The 17,296-nt window shown below is 38.2% G+C and overlaps 1 protein-coding gene across 1 annotated transcript in view; it reads left to right on the plus strand.

Annotated features, from left to right (window-relative positions):
* Positions 1 to 17,296, plus strand: part of trim67 (tripartite motif containing 67) — a gene marked incomplete at both ends in the record, with an annotated part of 51,913 nt that overhangs the window by 17,167 nt on the left and 17,450 nt on the right. Inside the window, 8 exons of the mRNA XM_081378545.1 lie at positions 2,944 to 3,039; positions 5,272 to 5,394; positions 8,130 to 8,240; positions 11,380 to 11,533; positions 12,435 to 12,503; positions 12,716 to 12,876; positions 15,495 to 15,633; positions 16,807 to 17,110. Coding sequence (XP_081234671.1) covers positions 2,944 to 3,039; positions 5,272 to 5,394; positions 8,130 to 8,240; positions 11,380 to 11,533; positions 12,435 to 12,503; positions 12,716 to 12,876; positions 15,495 to 15,633; positions 16,807 to 17,110 — 1,157 coding nt within the window. The remainder of the gene's footprint in view (positions 1 to 2,943; positions 3,040 to 5,271; positions 5,395 to 8,129; positions 8,241 to 11,379; positions 11,534 to 12,434; positions 12,504 to 12,715; positions 12,877 to 15,494; positions 15,634 to 16,806; positions 17,111 to 17,296) is intronic.

Here is a 17,296-nt window from a genome sequence, read left to right on the forward strand (position 1 = left end):
TCAGAAAATGTGTGTAAACAATCGAGAAAAACTGTAAGTTGGCATGTTTCAATAATCTGCACAGACCCGATGTGATACCAGCTCCTAAAAATCAGTCAAATACAAAATTGTTCAAATCCTGACAGATTTGTTTAGGAAAATATTGATGGGACACATGAAAAAGAGTTCAGTCATATTTGAGTGAGTTATTGATTGAAGTGTCTGATGTTATATTGCATTAGTGAATGTGTTAGGACTAGTTTAATCGGTAGTTACGTTGAGTATTGTAGGGTTGGTGTTAGTTGTTGGGAATGTTGTGTGGTATTTCAGAATGTTTTGTGGGGCTTTGTGGGTCTTTGAGAAGTGTTTGAAGATATTGGGATTGTGGGGTGTGTTTAAGAATTCTGGGGAAAGGGTAAAGTTGGATTGCTGGACTGGATCATAATCCTTTGATCCAGGATATTTGGTGGTGTTTGAGGATTTTTTTAAGATGTTGGGTGTGTTGAGTGGTGGTTGAAGATGCTGGGTGTGTTGCATGGTGGTTGGGTGTGTTGAGCGGTGGTTGAAGATGTTGGGTGTGTTGAGCGGTGGTTGAAGATGTTGGGTGTGTTGAGCGGTGGTTGAAGATGTTGGGTGTGTTGAGCGGTGGTAGAAGATGTTGTGTGTATTGAGCGTTGGTTGAAGATGTTGTGTGTGTTGAGTAGTGGTTGAAGATGTTGGGTGTGTTGAGCGGTGGTTGAAGATGTTGGGTGTGTTGAGCGGTGGTTGAAGATGTTGGGTGTGTTGAGCGGTGGTTGAAGATGTTGGGTGTGTTGAGCGGTGGTTGAAGATGTTGTGTGTATTGAGCGTTGGTTGAAGATGTTGTGTGTGTTGAGTAGTGGTAGAAGATGTTGGGTGTGTTGAGCGGTGGTTGAAGATGTTGGGTGTGTTGAGCGGTGGTTGAAGATGTTGGGTGTGTTGAGCGGTGGTTGAAGATGTGTGTATTGAATGTTGGTTGAAGATGTTGGGTGTGTTGCGCGGGGGTTGAAGATGCTGGGTGTGTTGCGCGGGGGTTGAAGATGCTGGGTGTGTTGCGCGGGGGTTGAAGATGCTGGGTGTGTTGCGCGGGGGTTGAAGATGCTGGGTGTGTTGAGCGGTGGTTGAAGATGTTGGGTGTGTTGAGTGGTGGTTGAAGATGTTGGGTGTGTTGCTGGGTGGTGTTTTTAAGATGCTGGGAATGCTTGGTGGTGTTTTATAATTATGGGAATGTTGGGTGGAGTTTGCGAATGCTCAAGCTCTGCCCAAGTGATCTTCTGCTCTTCTGTGGTCACCACTTTGGTCCCCTCATAGGCCTGGCCCTCCAGCCCTTCACATGTTCCTCCTCAGCCCTAAGTCTTTGCTGCACCTCCCCTCATGAATCCTTGAACTGCATGTTTCCAGCCTGTTTTTGGAGCATCTAGAACCCATTCCTCAAATGGGGGAGGGACTCTGTCATATGTTCAGTTTTATGTTTGGACTTTTATGTTGAAATTCTTGTTTCTTTGTTCCTTGTTTTTTTTTTGTCCTTAGTAGTTTTATTTAGAATTGTTTCCCTGTGATTGTCTCCCCAGGTGTTTTCTTGTTCTCTCATTAACCCTCATGTATTTAAGATCTGGTTTCCCTATGTTTCATTGTCAGCTGTTGTTTGTGTTGTACACATTCTCGTTCCTTGGAATCGGTTCATGTTTTGGATTCTTTGTTTTTCTTGTTCTTTATTAAATATCTGCATTTGTATTCATTGTTTTCTCTTGTTTTCTTGGACCTGCTTGTTACAAGAATGCTAATTTATGTTCGATCTTTTGAGGATTTTGGGATTGTTTGGGATTGATGAGTAATGTTGGATTGGCATGACCAGATCAAGTTCATGTGAGGCCCCCTGGCAGTGGGTCTTTATCTTTATTTTGGTGTTATTTCATTAGAATGTAAGGCTGTTTTTGAATGGCTGTCAAAAGTGAAACACACATCTTGCCCGCGTAATGTTTTAGCTATGGCATGTACCAACAGGGACTAACTGCCTAGTGCCTATGCTAACTAGCCAAAACTTGACCTCCTGAGTTGGACGATTTTGGGAATCTGGGGTATGTTTAAGAATGGTGGCAATGTTGGGAGATATTTGAGGATGCCATGTAACGTTGCGTTGATAAGGACTCTAAATTATGGTTATATTTTAGGATGTATGAAATGTTAGGTAGTGTTTAATGATGCTTGTTGGACAGTGTTGGAGAATGCTGGGAATGTTCAGTGAGATGTAGTTGGTGAATGTGCTATAGCTACATAAACTTGTGCAGGCCTGTGAGGATGGTGTCTAGTGGTCATGTATGATTCAATTTGTGTAATGTGATGTTAGTGAGCAAAATAGATATAAGGTGTACTACAATTTTTCAACTGTTTTATGTAGCATGAATAGATTAAAGTCCCCCTGTGGTGAAAATCGAGCATTTAATGTTGTTTATATGTCTATGTGGTGTTTTTAATGCTTTAAGAGTCATAAGTCAACACCATTGCTGAGTATTTTCTCCTTAAAACTGCAGTGAACCAAAGACAGTCTCAAAAACGCGGTTTGAAATTGCTGGTGTTTAACCAATCAGGTCAACGTGTGATCGTCAATGAGTGGATCTCTGAGCTGGTGTGAGTGAGTGGAGGTGGGGCTAATTTATATATTCATAGAACTGCGAATACTAAATGAGGCAAGGGTGTAGAGTTACATTCAAGCTATTTTGAGGCATGAAGATTTTTTTTTAAGGAAAATTTTGATGATCAAAGATGAGTTTTAAGGGATAAAAATTCATTTTAGGGATCAAAGATGAGTTTGAAGGGTTAAAATTATTGACTACAGGGGGACTTTAATTAAATTGAATTTACATAACATATTCACTTACAGCTATATCAACAAATGTTTTTAGATTAAAAGATTTTGAAGCATGTGACCCGTGTTTTTGTGTGCAGTGTCAGCTGTCCCAGGCGTTGAATGGAGTGTCTGACAAAGCCAAGGAGGCCAAGGAGTTCCTGGTGCAACTGAAAAATTTGCTTCAGCAGATACAGGTAAACTCTTCAACAGGCTTTGTTATGTGTTATGATGTATGAGAAATATAAAAATGATGAAAACTCATAAAATATGAAATGCTTACATAGGAGTATCACTATGTTTTGAAAACTTATGAATAAAAAATTGCCTTCACATCAGAGCAAAAATAATAACATAATCAAAACAGCCATGCTAGCAGCACTCAACTATTAGCTTGTCCTCTTTGATTTGTGAGTGTTCATTAAAGATGCAAATGAATATCTCATTAAAAATGAAGTGGGGTAATTATGATGTTCAGCATGTATCCAACAAACACTCCATATGTCGGATGTTAACATGAATTTTGTTAGCATGTTTTTGCATTGAACATCAAAAGTTTTCAACCAAGGTTCCATGGGGGTCTGTGCAAGGGAGTCTGTAGGCAGGGAAAACAAAGGAATACAAATATAAAAATAGTTTAAATGTGACAAGTTTGGAACCTTATCTCTTAAGCATAATAGAACGTAATGTAATGTTGAAATACAATGTTATTGGAGAAATTTTACATTATACTGGGAATCCCTGGAGCATGGTTGGACAAACCCTGTCTAATCTAGAGAAATGATGAAACTGATGTAGCTTAACATTCATTTGTATTGAATGCTGTGTGAATTGCTGCACACAATCCATACATGCATTTAATGTCATGAGTTTTCAAGGGTATTCTGCCTGGAGACCACCCAGGATTATGAGCTCTGAGCTATTTTTACTTAAGTGGAGAGTTTAATGCCTTTTCATACTGACCAGCAGCAGAGGAGAGAGAGAGAGAGAGAGAGAGAGAGAGAGAGAGAGAGAGAGAGAGAGAGAGAGAGAGAGAGAGAGAGAGAGAGAGAGAGAGAGAGAGAGAGAGAGAGAGAGAGAGAGAGAGAGAGAGAGAGAGAGAGAGAGAGAGAGAGAGAGAGAGAGAGAGAGAGAGAGAGAGAGAGAGAGAGAGAGAGAGAGACTTTGAAAGCCTCTGTAAGTAGACTTTGAACTAAAGTGCTGGAGTGATCAGTGATTTTCAATGTAATGTGACATTCAAGCATACACAGAGACAAGTCCTGCAGAAGGACTATAGTCTTATAGCCTGACCTCTTATTTTAAAATATAGCTACAAGTCACACATACTCTTATCAAACATCTTCGTCTTCGTCTTCATTTTCTTATTTTCGTGTAGAAGATGAAATGACTCAGTCCCATCAGCCCTAGTGTCAGTGTGTGGGTGTATGTCTCACATCTGAGTCACATCCATACTCAAAGTGAATGAACGATTGGTTCAGTTCGTAACTCCTACACCACAGACGATCTCAAACTGATCTTTGCCAGTTTAACAAAATGAATTTTAAAGCTGAAGTGTGTCATTTCTGTGGCACTAGGGGTACAAAACAGAATAGCAAAAGATTCAAATACTCACTCTGTCTTTCACTGCTTGCAAACTCCAGCACCAAACTCGCACGATTGGTTGTTTCCATAGTCCAGTTTGCCTCTTCTGGTGGATGCCGTATTTGAGTATTTTTATCTGTTTCCTGAAGCCTTGTTCCATTTCTGACGTACTCTGTGGGGCTGTCAAAATGGCTGAAAAACTGAATTCGAATTTTATACTTAGATATTACTAATATTCAGATTATATTTAAATTTAAAAGACATAATTTCAGTTAGGGGGGAAAAGATTTCGGCTTGTCTCCTGAGGCCACAATAGGGCGCAATGAGCAAAATATGAATGCTCTGCATTAAATTGTTTATTCAAAGCAATGAAATAACATGACTGTCTGTATAAAAAAGTGCATAACGTTTAAAACAACGTTTATAATTTTGTAAATTGCATACACGATTATGAACAAAAGCATCTTGTATTAATGCATAGTTAATGCAATTAATTATCTAAGTTGATTTGACAAAAGAAAAAAGTCAAAACATGTTTAAATGATTTGTTATCGCAACTTTTTTCTTTTGTCAAATCAACTTAGATAAATAATGTGGTTCAGAAAACAAAATATTTTGAGTTTCTATTTATTAAACCAATCCCTTTCATTGTATTAACTAAACATTTTCAATTTCAATGAACTCAAAGTTAAGGCAACCAACTTACTTTAAGTTAAACCAACAATTTTTTTTTCAGTGTAGGGTTAGGGGATAGAACATACAATTTGTACAGTATAATGGAAGGCACTATGGAGAGTCCCCATAAAACATGGAAACCCAATGTGTGTGTGTGTGTGTGTGTGTAACAGGAGAACGGGGTTGAGTTTGAGGCATGTCTGGTCGCTCAGTGTGACTCTCTGATTGAAGCGCTCACTCGGCAGAAGGCCAAACTGCTCACCAAGGTCACAAAGGAGAAAGAGAGCAAACTGAAGGTAGGTCAAAACACACACACACACACACACACACACACACACACACACACACACACACACACACACACACACACACACGCACGCACGCACATCTCTTTTCACTCATTCCTATTCTAAACACCTTTTGACAAGGGTCCACAAACCTTTTTTGTGGTTGTAGTAGTAATTTTAGCATCATCTTAAAATCATTCAAAAGTTCAACTTTGACTACTTTTACATTTTGCAGCAGCAAGTTTATTTCCTTAATCAGTCACATGATAATATAGCCTGCTGCTTCACCACACAGATGGGATAAAGGTAGAAAGAGCTTCTGTAATACTGTAATAATACATTGTAAGTGTCGTAAACATATGGAAAGCAGATTGAGTTTTTGTGTCATCTGTGTGACTCCATATGTACAAAATAAAATGAGATTTATTTCATCTAACTGTATGTAAGGAATGAAACATTATTTACATTATTTTTTATTTAAAAAAATTGCACTAGTAGCATATCTGAATGCTTTTAAATCAGGGTTTCTCAAACTCTGTCCTGGAGGGCCACTGTCCTGCACAGTTTAGCTCCAACACTGATCAAACACACCTGAGCAATCTAATCAATGTCTTCAGGATCACTAGAAACTCACAGCTAGGTGTGTTTGATCAGGGTTGGAGCTAAACTGTGCAGGACAGTGGTCCTCCAGGACCAAGTTTGAGAAACCCTGTTTTAAATTATTTGTTTTTCAATCATTCATTTATTTTTTTAGTTTAATGTATTTTTGTGGAAAGTTGCACAAGACAATGCTTAAATTAGCATGATGTTTCTGGTGCCATTGTCATCAGCTCCACAATCCAGTCTATAAGTAGTTATACTATTGGCCACAAATATTCTTAGTGATAGATGTTTTTTTTTTTCTGCATCTTCCAGGGTCTGTGTGCAGTTAATCAGATGAAGTGTTCTTGTGTTTATAGCGACATGAGACGTCATTTTCTACTCTAATTCTTTACTTCCACGCCAGTAGTCTGACAACCGAGCTTTACGCATGCCCTCTTTCACCACAATGAACAGAGGATGACGGGGGTGGGGGTGTGGAAAGGAAACCCGCACAAGTTATTTGTGGTTCTTACAGTATGTTACGGAGTTAATCCATACAATGCTCTATAGATTACAGAGATGCAAGATTATATTGTGCTTTAAGAGCAATGACATGAACTCTGGTTAGACAGGAGAGCAGAAGAATTTAGGTTACCCTGGTACATCTATCCCTCTTTTCACATTAGACATCAGTTCTTTTGATACAGATTAGAGACAGAAGGCTTACTCTGTGATTTTTAATCACAAAGAGGCTGGTAGACAAAAAAAAGAGAAATGAAAAATAAAGGGCATCTATTTTTCTTCATATTTCCATATTCACGACCTCACATTAACAATGTCTTTAAGCATGTATTTTTAATGTATTAATGTATAATTATTCAGTCATTTATACCTTAAATGGTTAATGCTGGTTATGTCAGTTATAATTATACAGCCATTCATATCATTCCAGAGAACGCTTGACAAGTGAATCATTAAATAATTATGCATTATAATTAATGTAATATTAATAAAGAGTGATTTAAAGAGTGATTTGATCAGATTATCTGCACAATTAGATATGGATGGATAAATGAATGTTTAATAAATTAAATCAAACATTCAGGTCTTTGTATTTCAAAACCAAATATTAATAGAATACATGCAGTATTATTCATCATAGCTTATTATTTCAGTATTTAAAAGGAATTAACGTTTAATACTACACTAAAACAGATGACTATGTTTACACGCATGGCCTTATAGGGTTAGTTCACTTAAAAATTAAACTTCTGTCATCATTTTCCCTCATGTCGTTCCAAACCTGAATGACTTTATTTATTCTATGGACCATACAAATATATATTTTGAGGAATGTCTCGTGCTGTTTTTTTTTTTTTTCTCTTTAAGTGCCTTATAGCTTTTATACTGTACAACACACACACACACACACACACACACACACACACACACACACACACACACACACACTTTTTTATAATGTATATACACACATATTATAGTTTAGTCTAAGATTTTGTATTATCACACTCTCATATTAACATGTGTAAGGTTTTTCTTATGTCTGTATTAACATGCATTATATAATGTTTATTTTAGTGCAATGCCTTGCTCCATTAAAAGTGCATTATTATAAAATTATTTTCTGTTGAAATGATTTTCTGTGATAATCTATTGAGTTTAACTTGTATTGAACCCGGAACATTCCCTTAATTTGCTGAGACTGAAGATCTTTGACAATCATACAAATCTTGGACCATATGCGGAAACATAGCCTCTTAAGAACTAGTCTGTCCAACTAGCAATTAGTTAAGGCTGATCAGTCTTTGGTTTCAGATTCAAATTGACCAATAGACCAATCTACCTTTTTGTGTAACTGACTTTAAAAAAATTATGACCGATTTTTTTTATTTTATTTTTTTACGACTAACTTTCTAGTTACAGCAGTTTATGCAACCAGTCGCTGGAACTCTCTGACAGTAGATGTACTGTATGTGAGTTTGTATGATGCAGATAATGGTTATGTGACTCCATATCTCTTTTGTAGCATCTGTCTGATGTGACACTCACCACTGTGAGCTTGTCTCGTGAGAATGTCTCTTATGCTGCTGCTCAGACTGTATGTGTGTGATGAGAATTTAACCATGGCCTTTCTGTTTCAGACTGTAAAGGATCAGATAACTCACTGCACCATGAAGCTCCGGCAGACCACGGGAATGATGGAATTCTGTCTGGAGGTTATTAAAGAGAACGACCCCAGTGGATTCCTACAGGTACAGAAAAGCTGAAACACAAAGTCAAAGGTCAAAGATCTAAATTAATAATAATAATAATGATGATGATGAACTAACATACAGTAGGTGTCTTACTGGCCAGTTTTAATCTACTTACATCAAATGCAAAACACATTTCTATGGACGGATTGGATTTTTTCTTTGACGCACCAAAATGTCTCAATTTCAGTGTTTTCGACCATCAATATACTGCATTACATTCATGTTGCACAATGTTGTTAACTCCGTTTCATCAGCACCCCCAAAATGAAATGCCTTCTTTACCGCTATGTTTACGAATCTGCACGTGTGGAATAGATGCGATTAAAGTGTTTACATGCATGTTTATTGTGATTCAGATTGGCATACACCCCATATATTACTACGATTATGGTTACAACCAGGGCCTAAATCTAACTTTTTGCCACACCTGCCAATGAAACTGCCATTAAACTTGTTTTGTGCAAAAACAGCAATTTATGACACAAAAATTTTAGATACCAGTGAAAATTCACAATCCTCTATTCCAATTTCGATACCACAGCTAAAACTACTAGCCTAACTAATATAAATTTACAACATTATTAAAGATGAGTAACAGTAGTTTTCAGCTTGAGACATTAAATAAAATAACACTGGATAGTATTCACTGTATAAATTAAACGTTGATTAATCCTTATTAAAGTTTGAAAAGTTATTTATTCAAGAGCAGTGAGTGATTTTTTTTGTCCTTTTTTGTTTGAATAACATTAAAAACATAGACAGCAGTAGATATATTAGGCTGCTGTCGCTTTAAGAGCGAATGCACGGATCTAATATACGGATACATATGCATTTACTTTCTGAACTGTTTACATTCAAGCCATAACCGACTGTGTTTACTTGTATACTCACCGAGACTGGCATTTTTGACAATTTTCTGTGAATATGTCCATTCAAACGCAAGAAGATGTGAAAGAGAGCTCCTTTCAGTATTATGAGACGCGGATTTCTGGGCGCACACTTCGGATGTTTAAACTTCTCACACAGCGTGCGAACAGCATGTTGATGTTCTCACAACCTTGCATTGTTAGAATTCATAAAAATGTTACCGGCCAACTGGCGATTGACACTGTTTAATATGTTTAATAACACCTATTTTTAGTCGCATTTGGCGCTTGGCAAATGTTAATTTTCGGCCATGGTTACAGTGATGATAGTAATCTTAATCTGCATACATTTGATTGAAGTATTGTTTACATGAGGTAAAGTTTAATCGGAATATTGCCTAAATCTCATTATAATCGCATTATAAGGGTTCATGTAAGATCGTCATTGTGACAGGAGTACTGGTACCATACCTAATTTCTGTCTATGCTAATTCAAAAGTTTTAATGAAACTCAGTAAAATTTAATATGTAAACTTGTAATTGTGAGCTTACATCCCACAATTCAGAATTTTTTCCTCAGAATTGTGTTATAAAAATTTTTTTTTTAAAATGGAGTTGCAAGATATAAACTCGCAATTGTGAAAAAAAAAAGTCGGAATTGTGAGATAAAAAGTTGCAATTTTTTTATTCCATAGCGGAAGCAAGCTTTCATAGGTATCCGAAGGTTTCCTCTGAAAGCGTTTGCCTGCTGTTTAGACTGGCCCTCAGCAATTAAACTCTTTCAATAATTGATATTTCATTGCAGCGAGTGTATAATCGAGAGAGAGGACTGCTCCAGAGGAGCAACACTGCTTCTTTACTGAATTTTTTATGAAGTATCAATTGTTATGTTTGTTTGAGTGCCTTCACAAAGCATGTAATGTGAGTTAGAGATGCCTGTCCAGCAGAGATTTCTGATAAAGAGAGATACAGTTAGCAGACAGTACTGTATATTGGTTTGTCTTGATCCCCAAAATACAAAGAGTGAATCCCTGAAACACAGTGCAAAATTTGATGGACTAAATATATTATACTGTAATATATATCTAACACAGTACCAAAATGATTGTTTATTGTGATAATTTTAATTAATAATAATTAAAAAATAATTATTCAATGATTATAATAAATAATACATTAAAAAATAACAAATTAAAATAAATAATATTAATTTTATTTTTGTTACGAGTATGTGCAGTCAGGAAGACGAGGACACAAAAGAATAAGTTTCCAACACAAAGTTTACTAACTATAATCCAAAAGGTAGTGATCCAAACAGGCAAGGGCAAATACACACACATGTAGGTGTAACGTGACCGGACAGGGAACTCAGGATACAGCGTGACTAAAGATAACAAGGTGATAAACTAGACACAGCTGAACCAAACTAACTAATGACAGTAACCATAGAAACTAATGAGTGGTGGGAAATCTGATCAAAGAAGAACAAACTGAAAGTCCATGAAAACGAAACTAAACTTAACTGAATGGTGATAATTTTCTAAAGGCTGGCCCACACTAATTTTTTTTTTAAATATTATCAGAATTTCAAAATGTGAGAGACCACAAACATGACGATAAAAAAAAAAAATCAAAGATTTAAGAGTTTTGTTACTCTAGTGTGTGGCGTGACACGATGTGGTCAAGACAGCACACACTAACAGATTCCATTCACAAACAACCAGAGTCCCGACTGTGAAGACCAGAAATCTCGCAAAATCGCTCGCATCAAACGTGACTTTGGAGTAAACAAACAAGCGGACGACGTGCAAGAAGAAATGGCGATAATAGTGTTTGGACTGCTTTTTACTGAAAATTTGCAGAAAAATAGAAAAGGGTTTGGATGAAGTCGTCTTATGCTTCCGTCTTCCTTCAGCTCACTTTCTGACTGGGAATCGTTTCGTTCCACATGACAATCTAAGTGTTTATCCTGGGGTTCCCCCCACACAACAGCATTTCTGATCGTAAATATTCCACATGTTGGATATTTACTATCGGCCCTGATGTTCTTCTGAGCAGATTCAGTCACTCTTAACACACCTCAACCCACAGAAAAATCTGATAAAATAATCCGTAGAACTATCAAGATAATCGGGACTTTACCTAGGATTGTCGGAAGGGGAGAATTGGGCCCAAAATCGGGCCGATTATCTTGTAGTGTGTGGACATTGTACTGCCTTAAGACATCACAGTTGATCATTATCGTTTCTCTTCTCGTTCTCTTCTTCCAGATCTCAGATGCGTTGATAAAGCGTGTTCAGGGCTCTCAGGACCAGTGGGTAAAAGGTGCATTGGAGCCAAAGGTCTGCCCAGAATTTGCCTTGACCGTCAACACAGACCCTCTGATGCAGTCAATTCTCCAGCTGGACTTCACTCAGAATAAAGGTAACATGTGACACGACATTTAACAAATGAGATTTAACGTTCGCTGTTTGTGGTCACCAGTGTTTGGGAAATTCCATTACAAGCAGTGCACGTTACATGATAAGGTTATGTTTTGGAAGTAATGATTTTGAGATTTGGCATGTTCATGCATTAAAATAGATAGATAGAACAGTGGAATTTAACAGAATATACAATACCATTCAAAATTTTGGAGTTGGAAAGTTGGTTTTGAAATCATTTAATTCAACTTTTTCCATCATGGATTCCTATTTCAAATAATTGCTGTTCTTTTGAACTTTCTACCTCATCAAATAATCGTAAAAAAATGCGTCAAATATTAAGCAGCATAACTGTTTTCAACATTGATTCAACATTGCATTGTTATTGCATATCTCACGGTATTGGCCGTTCTGCTTCTATTTAAAAAAAGAAAAAATATATTGTTTCTTCAGTAGGGATGGTTTAGAAATATTTGATGAAATGTATGTAGATTTCAATAAAAAAAATATTATAATTGCGCAACATAATTTGCACAATTATCACAAAGTACTTGTTTATGAGTAGTTTAAAAAAATAAAATTTCCCAACACTGGTGGTCACATTTGTAAGGCTAATAATATATTGTTTTATATATTTGTTGCAATGAGATTCTTGTTTTCCATTTAGAATTTGATTCTAGGATCCAAGGACTAGCAAACATACTCTTAAAAATTGGCAATGATACCAATATACAGTATCTTGCAAATTCAAATTCATCATGGTCTCGAAGAATAGTTGGGCAGCTCTTTACAATATCCAAACATGAATTCCATCATTCCCAGTTTCAGAGGCAAATGATCCCCCCAGTTTTACCTCTAGATTCATACATGCAACACCTGCTTTGTCCAATATCATCTTTCAGATGGTCAGGAGGCTGCATCATTGAAACAAATGCATGCAGGTGACCAGAAAGAGGAGGAGAACACAGGAGGTATTTCAGAGTTGCTACAAATGTTCCCCTATAATACTCAACCCCACCCCAAACCACAGCCCCTTGTCCTCCGTATGTTTTTTTAGAGGCACCAGTGACTTTCAGGAAGTTCTTACTCCCATGCATGTCACACCACATTTACCCGTTTAAACTTTGATGCCCCGGTGGATGATATTCGATGCTTAAATGTGTACTTTTGTACACTCTTTTAGCGGAGACCCCCACAGTGCCTCCCGCACCACTGTTGCAGTTGGAGAAATGCTGCATGCGGAACAACAGTGCCACTCTGGCCTGGAGGATAACTACAGTCCAAGCCCTGCCTGTAGAGGGTTACGTGCTGGAGCTGGATGACGGGAATGGCGGGCCTTACCGGGTACCGGGTCAACATTTTATTTTCACACTTGGTTATTTCGTACTCTGAATGCTAAATGAATTGGTACCAAGCTTAGATGGTAGCAAGTCCATCCAGCATTTAACGTCTTGAAGACAGGCAAACAGATTAGACAGAGAACAGGTGTTATTTTTAACGGGAAGATAAAGCTGAGTGTCATCGGCATAGAAATTATACGATTGTGTTTCTGAATAATATAACCAAGTGGAAGCATATATAAAGCAAAAAGAAGATTACCTAAAATAGAGCCCTGTGGCACACCAAAGGAGATTTGAGCACGAGATGAGAAACATTTCCCCAGGTTAACAGAAGAAGTTCTATCCTTGAGGTAAGATGCAAACCACTCCAGCACAGATCCCTAAAACCCAGCTACATGATCAAGTCTTTGTAAAATGATGTCATAATATTCTGTGTCAAAATGCTGCACTTAAAGGGACACTTCACCCATTTGCATTAAGCTTTGCATTGTTAGAAACCCAGTCATACTATTGAATGGTCATGCAACATTTTTTCATTTTCCCCCGAGACGAGAGAAATCTGTATTTACCTCTTTACACTTCCTCCTACAATGACGCAAAAATCGTCATTTTGCGTCATTGTAGGAGGAAGTGTAAGAGGGGGGGATTTCTGTTAAGACTACAAGCACTAGATCCACCCTTTCAAACCCGCCCATAGGGGGTTGGAACTAATGCGCTAACAGACCTATCACAGATCAGTGCGAGTGCGTTTGATTTCAACGGCAGAAACCTGCAGAAAACATGGACGAAGAAAGCTGAGTAGTAGGGGTTACCATACTCTTTTTCCCGGACATGTCCGGCCGTCGAGATCGACAAAAATGTCCGGGATTCAGCTTTTGCTTTCTGCGGTCGCCATCCATTGTTTACATGCTCACCTTTTGTTTCAATCTAACTGAATTCACCCCGATTGGTGAATCTTAATGTAATGTTTACATGAATGCTAAACAAGTGATCGGTTGATTTGCGTTTTAACATTGCTAAGAAAATACCCGCACCTCTGTGAGAGATAGCCCATGAGACCGGTGCATCTCACAGGCGCGCTCATCAGTAATCACAGTAATACAGGGAGCAGGACGAGGCTAGCGCCGCGGGAGAAAGACGCGAGGCCGGATGCGTGATCGATTGAAAGACGCGAGGCCGGTGGCGTGATCGGTTGATGTGTGTTTTACCATTGCTAAGAAAATAGCTGCTACCTGCTCCTCCGTGCGAGATACGAGAACAGTGCCTCACAGGTGTCGGTCGTCAGTAATCACGCCACCGGCCTCGCGCCGTTCTCCTGCGCCCCTCAGCCTCGTCCTGCTCGCCACAGTAAACATGATGAATGGCGACTGTAGAACGCAAAAGCCGAATCCCGGACATTTTGGGCAAACTCGTCACGGAGACTCACTCGTAGCCTAGCCTTGCCTTGATGTTTTTGTTCTCAACTGCGCTGTCTTACCGGTAGGCGTGGCTTGGGAGTGGCCTTGTAGGGCAGCGAAGCAAGTGCATTCTGGGAGTTGTTGTCTTTCATCCACATAAGCCAAAAATACATTTTCTGGCTTTTCTCAGTCTAGAAAGCTCCAAATTCAAAAATAATTTCACATTTCTTCTACATAAATGACCCACTTTCAATACACATTCATGTCTCCACGGGTGAAATGACCCTTTAAGTCAAGCAGGACTAAAATACAAAAAGAATCAGAATCAAGAGAAAGTAAAATATCATTGGTAACCTTCAATAAAGCAGATTCTGTGCTATGAAGTTCTCTAAAACCGGACAGGATTGTGTCAAAAATATGAAAACCACTCAGGACGTTGCCTTCCCTGGCCTCAAGAGGCACACTAACAACTGATGCTAGCAGCTATGGTCTTTAGTGTCTTTGCTAGTTGAAGTTGCGAGTATGACCAGTTACATTGGTGGTGTGACCTGGATGGGAGTGAGGTTTAGGATGTTGAATATAACGGATGTCAGGTAGTAAGAGCTATGCAGATAAACCTCACACCAGCAACCTCACGCTAGCAGCTGTGGTCTTCAACTTCCTTGTTAGCTGCCCACCTCCCATTCTGGTTGATACTGGTTTGAAAGACATTCAGAATGATGCAAGTACGTCCAATTACATTTGTTCCTGCTAATCAGATGTATGACCTCAAAGCTAACAGACATGGACTAGAAGCCACAAATGTTAATTGCAGATATTAAAACACATAATCATTGTGCATTTAGAATAGGGGTGTCCATTCCTGCTACTAGAAGGCACAAATTAATGAAAATGAGGAAACAAATTGGTCCAGAGTGGTGCAATGTAACTAAAACGTGGAAACAAATCAAGTTGTGTGAACGAATTTATCATCCATCCATCCATCCTCTTTTCCTATGTAGGATTGAATGATGCCTTTTTGTTTTCTAGCTTTTTTATGTTTCAGTGTTTGCAAAATCATACATGATCTACTTCTCTTTGAAACATCTACAGCTTATTTTATAATTCATGATAAACATGCAGCATCGTCTTGTATCTTATCTTAAGCAAGATTCTCCAGATGCTTTCCATTTTTAACTTTACTTCCTGTCTGCCTTTTTTTCTTCATTTCCTGTCCATGTTCCAGGAGGTATACGTGGGTAAAGAGACAGTCTGTACAGTGGATGGCCTTCATTTCAACAGTTCGTACAACGCCCGAGTCAAAGCGTACAACACTGCTGGAGTGGGAGCGTACAGCAAGGTTGTTGTTCTGAAGACGTCCGATGGTGGGTGTTTTAGTTGTCTAGTTCACACATCTTCTTTCATTCACCTTTAATAGTGTCTTTGAGAATTCTTAAAACTTATTTTCTATTTATGAAACATAGATTAAAAAAAATTGTGTGTGTGTATTATGCATTCCGTTTCCTAGTGGATCCCTGCGCTGTGGATGCTTCTCTTTAATGAGTGTCTTAGGGAAACTCCTTTCATCACTCTTTAGCTACTCTACAGAGATCAAACATCTAACTGTAGACATAGAGACTTTAACTTTAACTTCTGGTACATAGAGACTCCAACTGGTTTTTAAGTTCGTTTCGGTCTTTGAATTCATTTGACTGAGCAGTGGGCACTGGGACTTTTCACTGTTTGTATCACTCCACTTCTGCAGGTTACAATGTTGAACCAGTAGAGTGACTGTCTTTATGAGGGAGTGAGTGAATCATTCAAGCAACTGATTTGTTCAAAAACACTATCATAATAATTAGTTGTACATATTTTAATCAGCCCAAGACCATTAGAATTCAGACAAAACCCCAGGTATAGTAATTTTGGCAGGACCTGGATGTGAACATGAGTAGGTGTTTGCATGTCTACATAAACCAATGGTCCCAGAGGAGATGTTTAATTAACACAGAACATGCAAGGATTTTGCTGCCGAAACACATCTAAGAGAGCTTACCAGCTTTAATATTTCATCCCTTTAACTCTTTTAATAATTTATGTGTCACTGAAGGAGTGAATATGTGTAAATACTGTAGATGCGTGTATGATCAGCAAATTATGATTACTATACTTACACTCTTTTAAATCCTGCTATAGGTGCTGAAAGCATTTTTTCTTTTTTCACACAATATCAATATCACACATAAAATAACTGTCCTAAAAAATACTGGGCTCTGTAAACAGCAAAAAATGGGACCAGTCAAAGCCAGTCTTTTATGTCATGAAGAAATAGTTGGATCACAAAACTGGTTTTATTACCTACACTTTATTCACTGTCTCTGTAACATCATTAATTATTTTCATACAGTAACGGTATATCAGTTGCCAGTCGACCACTGTGAGATGCTATTTTGATTGATTTTTTGATTGGTTAACCTCTAATTATCTGTGAAATATGCATTTTTTTAACCACACTGAATTACTTTGTCTTATATTTTGGTTTTATCTTTCCTCTGCAGTGGCATGGTTCTCCTTTGACCCTACGTCAGCTCACAGAGACATTGTCCTGTCCAACGAACACCAGACTGTCACGTGTAACAGTTACGATGATCGCGTGGTGCTCGGGACAGCTGCCTTCTCCAAGGGTGTGCATTACTGGGAACTTAGTGTGGATCGCTATGACAACCACCCCGACCCCGCATTCGGTGTGGCACGGATTAATACGATGAAGGACATGATGCTAGGGAAGGACGATAAGGCCTGGGCCATGTATGTGGACAACAATCGCTCCTGGTTCATGCACAACAACTCCCACACCAACAGGTACGCACCTTAATTTGATGGTTGCGCCTTGAAAACTTGTTCCTCCAAATGTCACGCATTCTAGTATTCAGAAACATAGCATGGAAGTAGTATAAACAACACAAAATAAATATAGTGTGAACGATAAACACAAATAACTACATCTAAATTGAAAATGATGAAAAATATCCATTTCCATCACTTATA

Source organism: Scardinius erythrophthalmus, assembly GCF_964197995.2.
Source record: "Scardinius erythrophthalmus genome assembly, chromosome: 11".
Taxonomy (NCBI): domain Eukaryota; kingdom Metazoa; phylum Chordata; class Actinopteri; order Cypriniformes; family Leuciscidae; genus Scardinius; species Scardinius erythrophthalmus.